We start from the raw sequence: 12,485 nt of genomic DNA on the forward strand, positions 1-12,485 counted from the left end.
AAAAAAAAAAAAAAAAAAAAACAAGACCTGGCATGATGACTTAATTTTAATTTTTTAAAATTTCAACTTTCAAAGGAAAATTTCCAGTTCTAAAGACTATAAAACCAACTATCTTTGGATCTGTTACAATGAAAATAGAATAATTTGCTTGAACTTATCTGAATATAATTGTGCATGAACCTATTCTAATGATAATTGAAATCTTGGCATTCTGTAATTATCCAACGTGTTGGAAAAACCAGAAAATGCTGCCTGCCCCCTATAGCTGCACAAGGACTTGAGTGCTGTGTAGACCATTCACCCTCCAGGTGCCTCAGCATACAGGGGCAGGCTCAAGTCAAGCCTCAGAACCAGGTACCAGACAAAAAAACCTTTAGTGAAAGTTACTTCTAGTCACACCAAACAGTCAAAGACAGATACCTGACTAAAGTGGATCCTAAACCACCCCCCATGATTCCACCTCTAAGAGATGCAGCTAAAAAAAACTAAGGTATAGATTTCAAGCAGTCTCTAGGGTGGGAAAACAAACTTCAAAAATCCAACATGAGTCCCAGATATCCTGGCCAATGTCATGTGCAGTGGGATCAGCCATAGCCTCCCCTGGGTGTCTTCACCCTCTGCTGCTGGCTTGGGGAAGGGCACCACTGGGAGGGACAGAAGCACAGCAAGAGAAGGAGCAAGGTTGCATCGCCATCCCAAGTCTGAGGCCATCGGCTGGCCTGGTGCTATGACCTAGCAAGACTCCCATCGCTCTTTACTGAAGCAGGGTAGAACTGGGCTTTGCCACCACCTTGGGCCATGTGCTCATTCAACCTCAGAGTATGGGGCAGGGAGGGAGGGTGGACGTCTGCAGAGCCCAGGGTCTCCAAGCCCACATGGCTCCCCCTTGCACATGGTATGACCCCTCTGCAACCAGTTTCCTCATGCATAGCTGCAGTAAGAGCTGAAGGAGGCACAGAGTGGGACCCCTGGGCCCAGGGCAGGCTGGCCCTAATCCTGAGCTCTCCGCCACACCATCCTTTTCCCATGTTCTCCCAGGCTGTGGTCCTGGCTCCCGATACAGAACCTGCCCCAAGTGAACTTAATGTGCCTGAAGACCCCATGGAATCCAGCCAGCAGCTCACAGTCAGCCTAAGCCTGGCTCTGCCTTGCTCACAGCTCAGTGCCAGCAATGCCATGGAAGCCTCACCCTCAGGGGACAGCTCCAATGAGGAAGCCTTGGGTGCCTCCTCCACCCATCTCTGGTTCTGCTCTGGCCGGATCCTCTCTGTGTGCCTGTCCTGTGTTCTTTCATCCCGTGTCCCCAAAGCTTCATTCTGCTTCCAGACCCTTCCATTTTTCTGGTCCTGTCCACCTCTTTAAAAGCACAGATAATTCACAACATTAAATATGGGAATCTCAAACCACAGGACAGGCGCTGAGACCGTACAGACGGACTGCTTTATTTATGGAAGGTGAGAATCAAGCTTTGGGCAAGGTTACTGGCTTAGCTGAGAGTATGATTACCATGACAACTCCTGAAAGCGGGTCAGAACCAGAACCAGAACTAGAGTGGAGGAAAGGCCATCAGTCCCATGAGTTACAACCAAGCTGGCTGACGTACTACTGAGTTGAGGTTACCAAGGGGCACAATTGTGAATCCCACCTCTGTCTCTGACAGGTTTGGGTTAGCATGTTTTCTAACCCTGCTCTAGGTTTGGGTTCCAGGTGTGTAACCTACCGGAGCTGGGGTGGGCTGCTCAGGACTGGTGGTTACCATACACCACCTCTGGACCAAGGTGAAAGCAATCTGACCGAATAATGTCCAGAGCTCCTCAGCCATGCTGCAGACCTAAGGGTGCTCTGAAAGCAAACATGGTATCCACAAGCTAAAATCTCAGCCAGGGAAGAAAGCAAAGTTCTGGGGATGGTGTAGGGACAATGATGACAGTCACAAGCAAGGTGCTCAATGCCACAGAACTACACACTTAAAAATGGTACAATGGCGAATTTTGCATTATTATTTTACCACAACTAAAAAAAAAATTAACTTTCCTCTAAAACCTGAGTTACACAATTCATTTCCTAACTAAATAGTATGAAGAAAAGTTCCAGCTGTCCTGAATTGTAAATGAGATTCTTACTATAAAAGTAAAAATAGTAAATAGTAGTAAGTATAACAGGAATACAAAGCAACATTTGACTTTTATTGTAAATTTTATTGTAAATGCCAAGGGCATTCAAATTTACCACTAACATAAAGAAAAAAGATTATACAGCAGGTGAAGCAGCAATTGCCCATAGTCCCAGCTACTCAGGAGGCTGAGGTGGGAGGACTGCAAGTTCAAGGCCAGCCTGGACAACGTAACAACTGCAAAGGAAAGGGAAGGGGAGAGGAGAGCCTAGGGGAAGAAGGGAAAGAGATTATCAAAAACATGTGCATGGGGCCAAGGATTTACCTCAGTGGTTCCGTCACCTGCCTCACAAGCATAAGGACCAGAGTTCAATCCCCCGTACAAAAAAAAAAAAAAAAAAGCATGGCTAATACTGTGTTCCTTTACAAAGGAACATTCTATTCATGGTTCATCTCAGAGGGAAGGTAGTGGATTCAGGGCAGAATGGCAATGACAACAAAATCTTAAAGCAACTCTGTTTTATTTAACCCTAACCTTGACCTCTTCACCATGAAGAGCTTTTTACTACCTCGCCTTTCTGCCTGGACTTCTGGAAGCACCACAGAGCAGAGCCCCCTCCTTAATAGGCCACAGCCAAGTCCTGCATTCTCTTCTCCGGGAGATGAATGCCCTCCCAAGGATGGCTCCTGGACTGGAACTCCTCTCCCAAGGAATCTTTCACCTGAATATAATGGCAACAGAACTCCCTGTCCACATGTAAACTCGGCCCCCACACCCAGCAGCTGCAGGGCTGGCTGTGTGCCTGCCCAGCACCCTGATGCCTGCCTGAGGACCAGGGCTTGGTATCTCATGTGCCACTTCCCAGCTCCATGAGCACGAGAGACTCAGGCCTAACCCACAGAAGCTTCCATTTCCTCCTTCAAGTCAGCCTAAAATAAAGCCTTGTGGTCAAATCAAAGCTTTATTTGACTTAAAGTAGTAGGCAGTATATAAACTTAATGAAGCAAATCCTACATCTTTATTTATCAGAAACAGGAAGCCGTTACTGGCCACTAAGAACATCCTGTACTATGACATTAATAATTTAAAATACCAAGCTAACCACATTCCACTCCAGCCATTTCACTGTAACCAGTTAGATATCCTTTAACACAGGCTTGGGAGTAAAAGCAGTTTACTCCAGAGAGGATGCAGCAGCATGAGCAGCAGATTCAGCTGCATGTGCAGGCACCAGGAGTATAAAACTCTTTTCTCAGAAGTAAGAAATCCACACTATTTTTACCCCACATGTCTATGCTTCAGTTGCACCGCTGACCTCTGTGACTTAAACTGTCCTGTGGCAATGGCTTTTCTTAGGCAGGACATAAAATACAGTGCATCTTTTACTCTCAGCTCTTCTAGAAAGGGCGACACTATAAGATGCATGCCAACATGCTGCAGACAGCTGCAGTGCAGACCGGTTTTCCATGGTGAAATGACATGATTTTGCCACTCATATATAACTGCAGGCCATAATAATATCCACAAGCATCTGTCATATGTGCTAAGGACCCTAGTGAAAGGACCAACCTCTCCGCCAGCCAGCAGGAGCTCAGGAAGGGTGGGGCAGGCTAGGCCACCAGAAGATGCAGATCCTATGGGATATGGGGATAGGGGACAGGGGACATCAGGACCCATGGGCCATCCCCAGATGCTGGGATTAAGAAGATGGAACAAAGGCAGGGAGAAGAAAGAAGTATGGGTGTCAGACACTGATTCCTGGGTACCTACGCTAGATCCATCTGCTCCTGTTCCTCTGAGTGATGCTTACATACACCTTCCACATATCTGCTCCTAGGTGCTTACTTCGATCCCTTCTCGTCCCAGTTTGTAACGGGATTCAGCAGTCACGCCAGCCCATAGTAGCTTCCCTGGCTGGATTCTCTCCTCATTCCGAACCTAAGGAACCTCAGACTATTTTGATCTCTGAAAATCCACCTGAGATGACAATGACTATTTTAGTAAGTTGAAAGTTCAAATTCCCTTCTTCAGTTAAAAACTGTTCCCCAGTTTGTCATTTCTAATACATCAGAATCTGGACAGCTTACCATGGTGTTAGAGTTCCCACCAGAGCAAAGCAATTTGGAAAAGGGCAATGTTTATTACATAATTTTAACATTAGATAAGAAATTTTTTTACCCATAACCTGAAAGAAACCAGATATAAAACCTTGTATAAAGTTTGCACAAATGTTTCCCATAACAAGTTTTACTTGTATGCATTTTTATGCTGCAAAAAGAGCACATTTGCATCCTCTGCTACAACACATCAGAATTCCTTAGAAAAAGAATGTCGAGCAATACAGTCAACTTGTGTAAGAAAATAATAAGATGCTTATTGAGATTTTATATTTGATACTTCTTTGGCACAAAGTAAAGTATGTGAGCAAATTTTATATACCTGTTCACAAAGTGAATATTTAAATCAAATATGACATAAATACCCAAACTGAGCCCCACCCACACCCATCCCCCCAGTCCACAAACATCAGTCTCCTGGGTTCCAGGAATCACAGAGAGAAAGAGGACAGCTGATACCTCAAAAGGTTACCAGGTCCTTTCTGTGGTTACTGCACCAGTGTAATGATCTGATTATGTTCACTCTCTGTACCCTAACATAAAACGCCCAATTTTACAGTCTTGCCAACTTGATTCACATGGCTGACACTCACGTGGCTCATTAAATCTTGGGATGGACTTTGGAAAATCAGTGCTTTTGGAGAATTCATTTGATTATTGGGGGGAGATGCCATCTAACCTTTTAAACACAGTCTCACTTTTATCCCCACATTGGGAGGCCTGATATTTCACTGTTCACCTGGCTTCATTGACCTGGGTAACTCAAGAAAGCAAGGCCAAGGGCCTGGGCCCACATATCCCTAACCCTGACTCTAATGCCATAAACGTTCCTGTGGGCATTGGCCTGGGGAAATGTCAACACCAAGATCAGGTCTGGATCTCTTTTTACCAGCTGAGGGGCATGGGTTAGGTCTAGATCTGCCTCCTCTGGGTCCTCTCAGGTGAAATCAAAGTGCGCAGAACGGGCCTGACCACAGGCACCCTGCCCTGCCAAGTGGGTCTCACAGCCCCAACTCTAAGGGCCAGAAAGTTTGAATTTCTCCACCAACCAGCTACGATACCACATCCACCAATGGTCAGCTGTCTCTGCTTAAAATACCCACTTACTCACCAAAACAACCGGGTCCAGCACTCTCACAAGTTTAGTTCTTGGAGGACCTGGGAGAGGCGCACAGTCCACCTCTCAGTGAGAAGACTCCATCAGAGCCATTAGAGCATTTTCTAACCAGTTTGTCACATTTTGTTTTTGCACATTAAGTTAAACATTGCTCCCTCTGCCTTAGTCTATAAGATCGAAACAGAGCTCAAATGACCTCTGATAGAACTTATTTCAACTCCTTGTACCAGGCAACTGTAAACATAATGAAGGGATAGAGAACCACAAGAAAATACTAGACATGGGAAAAAAGCCTATAAAGTTTTAGAGGGGACCAATCTTAAGACCCAGAGTAGAGCTGGGTTATAGTTCAGTGGCGAGCGCTTGCCTCATGTGCAAGACCCCCAGTTCCATCTCCAGCACCACAGAAAAATAAATAAAATAAAATAATAAAAGTAAACAAGTTGTCACATCTTCTTTGGCCACAATACAAATGATAAGAACAATAAGATATGGCCACAGTACAAATAATAAAACCATAAGAATGATAAGAACAAAAGGAAAAGAAGCAATTGGCCAAAGGACAAGAGAAAATGGCAGACATTTCAGAAAAAAATAACACACGCATGCGCGCGCGCAAAAAAACTTTTCTAAACTAATTTTGAATCAATAAATCTGAGAAATAAAAACTGCAATGGTAGCCTTCATAAAAAATACTGATGAGAACATCATGTACTAAGAGACACTGTAATATGATAGCCAACATCTTGACTGTCAACCAGAGTTATAAAGCAAATAAGCTAGAAGATGAAACTCACAGATACAGGACACACAGACAGCCACAACTGCTAAGCACATGAAACAGGAATTCCTAACCTTTTCACATCCATGGAAGCACAGCTCAGAGAACTCAGAGGAAGCAGCAGCCTTAGATAACCTCCATGCCAGGGTCTGTTACCGCTTAGAAATCACAAAGGAAATATTCTGTTTTATGGGTTGTTTGGGGCAAGTTTTGGTGAGTTCAGCTGTATTCATTTTTGTTTCTCCCATCAGACCAGAGCTTGATACCTGCAGATACTTGCACCAGTTACTGAAACAGCCCAGACTAGGTCACACTGGCCAGGCACACACACTCCTCCCTGCCTCTGTATTTTTCCCTGCCATTCTCTGATAGTTTAACTCTGGTGATTCCGCAGGAAGCCAGAGTATCAGAACAGAATAACAAGTAACATAACACGGAAATACTACTCGGTGCAGGAATTAAAAGGCCTAGGATGGAACTTGTAATAAATAATAGTAAAGTACCGGAATGTTACTCTATTCTCTTCAACAGAAACCCAAACACAAATAGATTCCAGCAAAAAACCAGGAGCAGAGAACTTTATCTCAGATAAGACTAAGAACAAGAAGGACACAGAGAAGGGGGAAGAAAGCCCTACAAGGCATGAGTGTAGGGACATCCACCACCTACAGACCCCAGGGTTGGCAAATTCATAAGCAGACACTTAACCCCAGATGGTAAGCAAGTTTAAACCTACTTGTGGTTCCGTTGTTTCTACCCTTGTTTGTATTTTTTTAATTGCAATTTATCCCCCTTCATATTTTATACCTTATCCTAGACAAGCCTTAAATCGATCAATCAAAAACTGCATAGTGCAATATTCAATTTCCATGATGACTCAGAGTCATTAATAAATGATTATATTGCTTATTTTCCACTCAGGATAAAAGCACACAAGATAGCTCAGACAAGATACCTTAGACCCATCCCATCACGCACTTCCCTAAGTTCTGGAGATTAAAGTGCTATCCACCAGGCCAACATGGAGCTGCTGCCTGGTCCTCAGCACCAGCTCTGAACACCTCCTGAGGGAATGGAGAGCCTGAGAGTCCCAGAGACTCAGTGAGACAGTCAGTCTACTCTATATCCTGGGCGGGGAACATGCCATCCTGTAGCCACCTACTAGCAGTAAGTGACTTGGGGACCTCCCTGATTGCTGGGGACCTGGCAAACTGTCACATCCCCTGTCTCTGAATCAGACCACAGCAACCATCATGGTTGCCTGCTACTCGCTCCTATTCCTCCTCAGCTAGGATGATGCTACTCTGTCCCTGGAGTCCATGGTGGGGACCTGGGGACACTTTGCCTCTGTCTGCTGTGTAGAAGAGGCTCCAAGGCCCACCACAGAGAGAGAGAGAGAGAGAGAGAGAGAGAGAGAGAGAGAAGTTCACAAGGCTCGTTCATAACAGAGCACAGTCTCCCTCCTCGCTCTGTGTCCCCTGTCCCCTTCTCTCCCTAGTGGGGCATAAGGGCCACAGGACACATAATATCCCCTGTTGCCATCTGTCATTATTTGCACACATCCAGAGCATAACGTTTAGAATATGTCCTCGAATTTTGTTTTGAAAATCATTTAAAATTAATTCTTCTCCAAGGCCTGAGCTCCACCAGGAGACAGGCCATGCTGATGGGCGAATGCCAGCTCCGGGTCACCTCTGCTGCGAGGGACCATGCCACTGCAGGCTGTCATGGGAAGGACAGGTGCCTGTGACCATGTGCAGTACATACAGTCTGTCCTCCTGCACAGGCTCACCTACCCCAAGAGAGCTTCGGGAATGTGGACCTCACTGAATTTCACCTATGTGGAAAGATGTGTTTATAAGAGTGGACTCTGCTTTACCTAGTACTCTTCACTGTGAGCAGTAATGTACCTGGAGAGTTACTTAGTGTGTGTGGGCTGAGTCCCACTGACAGGGAAAGCTCGGGAGTCCCCCAGCCCTGTGCCAAGCAGAACCCCTGGATGTACGACGGCTGAGATGTAATGGGCACTGGCCAACTCAACGTGATCCAACAGGTCCCACAGGAAGCAGACTAGCTATCAGTATGCACAAAATACCAGGAGACTCCCATCTAAGGAGGGGCCCACCTGCAGCCAGGTAACTTCTGGTACTGCTCACACCGGCTAAGTCACCTATGACCCCTGAGTCACCCTGACCACCAGTACATGTAAAGATTCCTTTGTGTCCACTGCTGGATAAATGGATAAATATCTTGTGGTATGCACTTACCAAGGAATATTATTTAGCCTTTAGAAAGAAGAAAATCCTGCTAGTTGCAGCAATAAGGCGAGGATACACCAAATAAAATAAGCCTGAGAGACAAGCAGGCATGATTCGCTTTGAGGTGATATATACTAAATAGGCAAACTCACAGAAACAGAGGGGTGAGAGAAAGGAAAGAGGAGGTGCTCATCAAAGCAAATGAAGTTTCAGTTGTGTAAATATGTAAGATCTGGAGATCTGCTATACACCATAGGGCCTATGATTAACAACACAGCATTGTGTGTTTAAAAACTTACTAAGAACGGAGATCTTACATTAAGTGCTCTTAACACATACATAATCAAATCAAAATAAAACAAAGGAATGGAAAAAATTTTCAGAGGTAATGGAAAAGTACACGGCACTGACAGTGGCCATGGTTTGAAGAATTCATGGGCATAAACGTCCAACAACTAAGCTGTTTATATTCAATACACACTTTATGTAGGTCAATCATACTTCAATAAACCTTTTTTTTTAAAAAAACAAAGGTTTCCTTTGGCTCCTAGTTCAAAATGACTGTGATACCCCTATGTTTACTACTTCACCAAACCCAATACACTGAACAAGTGGCACAAAGGTTCAGAAAGTAAAGAACTTAACAGTAGCAAAGAGAAGAGGAAAAGAGGGCAAAAGCAGATGTGAGTCCAAAACATCTCCAGGTGACAGAGGCCTGTAGAATGTGTTGATGGAGAAAGGAATGGAGAAAGTTCTCTAGAACTTGCCACAAGAGGGTTGCAGAGAAGGCAAGGCTACACATAGCTAAGTCCAGGCAGCTCTAGGAAGTGTGAGTAGGGAACACACAGATTTCCTCTCCTGTGCACAATGCACGAAGCCGTCATGAAAATGTTACATTCTGTCACGGTGCAAGCTGTGACTTCAGGTTGGTGGTCTCATGTGTGGTCATCATCGTTCTGCCTGGGGGACCTCCTTCCACCCTAAAGCGAAGCCTGCTAAGCCACACACAGAAGCCCCCAGCAAATTTCCTTATCAGGGGAGAGGAGCACGGGCTCACACCACAAAGACAGAGCCTAATCAGGTGCCTGTGTCCCGGCTCCAGTGAGAAGTGAGAACCAAAAACAAATGACAAAGATGACGATGATGATGATGACAGTGACGACGACAGAGACGATGATGATGACTGGTAACAAAGAAAAGGAAAGAAGCATCGGTTCATCACCAGACTCTGTTTCCTGGGAGCCAGGAGTACGGAAACTTCCAGGATAATGCATTCCACATTCTCGGGGCAACTGATAACTCAACACAGAAATGGACCCATAGAATGATTTCTAGCAAGTCTGCCACCTACACCTCCATTTCTTGGAGATATCAAGAATGTACTCTAGCAAAATCAGAAGAACATCCAAAATTCAGAAAGATTGGGCCCAGCCAAAGTGGGCAATGACCACTGAGTCAAAGACCAGGAAGCAGCAACCTGAAGTGGGAGAAGGTGGATAAGGTGAGGCTGCCTTGGTCCCATCACTCAGGAAGCTGAAACAGGAGCGCTCCTAAGTCTAGGAACTAGGGGTCAGCCTGGGCAATGCAGTGAGACCCTATTGCAAAATATATAAGTAAAATGGGCACCAGCACAGGCAAGGAAAAGTGCTTGCAAAGCCAAGGGAAGGGGTTCTGCAAAATGTGTGTAACAACTGAGTGCATGAAGAAAGCTTACTGCTTTTTTCAAAACAACAAAAAGGCAATTACAAAATTGAAGAAAAGCAAAACACAGAAATCATGACTCAAAAATAAATCTAAATATATGGTGGTGGTTTTAAGCGACTTTCGGAGTATCTTTTGCACCAATCAAGAAAAAAAATCTAGATTTTTGTGTGCTCTGAGAGGTCCAGAGCCTTGCAGTCATAGCCACAGAGACGACACTTTTTAACCATATCTCATGCACCAACATCACCGGTGTTCATTGACTATTTTTAACTTACAAAATCAAAATGATAGAACCCCAGTGAAAATCAGAGTGATTTCCAGAAAAATCTCCAATGTTCCCAGCCTGGATGCTGAAGCCATGGTAAAGTAGGAATGGGGGTGGTAGTGGGAGAAGGCGAAGAGAATAACTAAGACTGTTGAAACTAGATTTAACAAGAAATAAAGTGTTAGTGTATTACTTAAAATTACAAACACAGCTAACATGGAACTAAAAATAACTACCCAGTGCTGAAAATAGAAAAAAGAAATGGAGGATGGGATAACTAAAAAATTTTGCTGTTTTTAGCAGAGGTCGTAACTGTTGGAAGTGCCGCTGGTTAGCTGAGGTAGGAAGAGGGGGCCTGCTGCATCTCATCATAATCTTTTCTGGCTGACTTGCTGTTGTATGCAAGTGCTGTCTAAGTGAAAATGTTACATTCTGTCATCAAACTGCAGCTCCCCTCTCCTGCCCCAAATTAGTGGCACACTGGCCTGTCTTGGTACCTAGTGATATCTCCTCTAGGGTTCATTAAGACACATCCTCCAAGCATGCTTCCATGGCCCCCTCTTCAAAAAAGAGGGCACCGTACTACCCTCCATGTCACCAGTCACAGCTGTACAACGAAATGAAATGCAGACATTATTCATGCTGATTCACAAAGTTAGTATTTCTCTCCCATCCCTTGTCTGCCCTTCATAAATCAACTACATCTCTCCAGCAGTAGCAACATGACATCACTGTATTGGAATGAGACCGCAACCCTCCAAGTCACCAGATGCTAATACGCAGTAATTACATTTAAGAAGCTCATCTAAAAAAATCAAGATGGAATATTAATAAGGTCAGTAGCAAGGAGATATTGATGGGTGAGGCAAGAGGCTTAAATTTACAAAGAGATCTTATGTTAGATAAATATTTCTTAAAATCTTCAACATTGGTTTTAGAAAAAAATAAAGTCCAAGCTGGACACCTGGCTTACCAGTAGTTCATATGAGGAGAAAGGACTTGAGCGGTGGACCAAAAGACCGATGGAGCTGTTAAACAAAGTTCCACAGATAATGATGTTCAACTCCATAACAATCCTACTTCCCCACCCTTCTCCCTGGCAGCCTGTGACCTCTGTCACGTCCAGTGACGACAGCCCAGGCAGCCGCCAGCCCAGCAGGCCTTGCAAAATTGCCTCACTCTTCTGTGGCCACCATTTCCGGGCTCTTTGGGATACCAGAGCTTTCAAGGACCTGGGCAAGGGCATAGGGCAGGCTTCCTACTCTGCTGTGAACTGCCCTGCTTTGAATAAAAGGGTTTGTTGGTTGAATCAGGATTTTAGAACCTCTGTGAAAATGTATTTTGCTCTCATTCTCATACAACTCATTTCATAAAATTTGTGGAAAATGGGAGAAATGAAAGTGCTGTAATTAATAACCACAAGAAATGTATGCTTAATATAAGTGAGGAAAGGATGAAAAGTGTTACATAACTTTGGCTATTGTTTTCTTTTTATTTCCACTAAACACTCACAGGCATCAGAATGGCAGACTATATGTTCGATTGTGCAGAATAAAAGATTATTTAAAGAACATATGTGAAAAACTAAAAATAAATGTCATTTTTAATGACTTAAAAATCAAGACATAGCTATTTTTAAAAATTTTGATCCCAGGGCCAGGGATTTAGCTCAGCGGTTCAGTGGCCTGCTTTGCAAGCGCAAGGACCCGAGTTCAATCCCTGGTACCACCCCCCCAAAAATTTGGTCCCAGTGAGTGAAATCATCCCCCTAACACATACATCTATACTTCTACACTTCTTGCTCCAATATCTTCAAGCACATCTACAACAGCAGCAGACCGCCTGGTCATCACTGGGCCTCATCAGCTGGTGAGTTGCAGTCAGGACAGGACCCCTCATCCGGCTTCCTTGGTCTACACCACTCCTGCAGTATTACTGGTGACTGCAGGCCTGTCTCAGAAACGCACTACAAAGAGTGAGTTCAGAGAGGAGAAGTGGGATGATAGAGGATCTGGAAAAACCTCATACAAAGAACGGCCGAAAGAACTGGGGATGCAGAAGAGATGAAGAAGCGAGGAGGAGACCTCAAGTCAGGCAACACTCACTGAGCTCTGCTTCCTGGTGGGTCC

The 12,485-nt window shown here is 44.5% G+C and overlaps 1 protein-coding gene across 1 annotated transcript in view; it reads right to left on the reverse strand.

Moving 5' to 3' along the window:
- Nucleotides 1-11,388, reverse strand: part of Abhd17c (abhydrolase domain containing 17C, depalmitoylase) — a 22,859-nt gene extending 11,471 nt beyond the window's left edge. The window contains exon 1 of the mRNA XM_033761126.1: nt 11,330-11,388. Within this exon, the coding sequence (XP_033617017.1) occupies nt 11,330-11,340 (11 nt within the window). The 5' untranslated portion in view covers nt 11,341-11,388. The remainder of the gene's footprint in view (nt 1-11,329) is intronic.
- Between the last annotated feature and the right edge of the window lie 1,097 nt (nt 11,389-12,485).

Source organism: Fukomys damarensis, unplaced genomic scaffold (assembly GCF_012274545.1).
Source record: "Fukomys damarensis isolate Sample0158 unplaced genomic scaffold, DMR_v1.0_HiC HiC_scaffold_7, whole genome shotgun sequence".
Taxonomy (NCBI): Eukaryota; Metazoa; Chordata; class Mammalia; order Rodentia; family Bathyergidae; genus Fukomys; species Fukomys damarensis.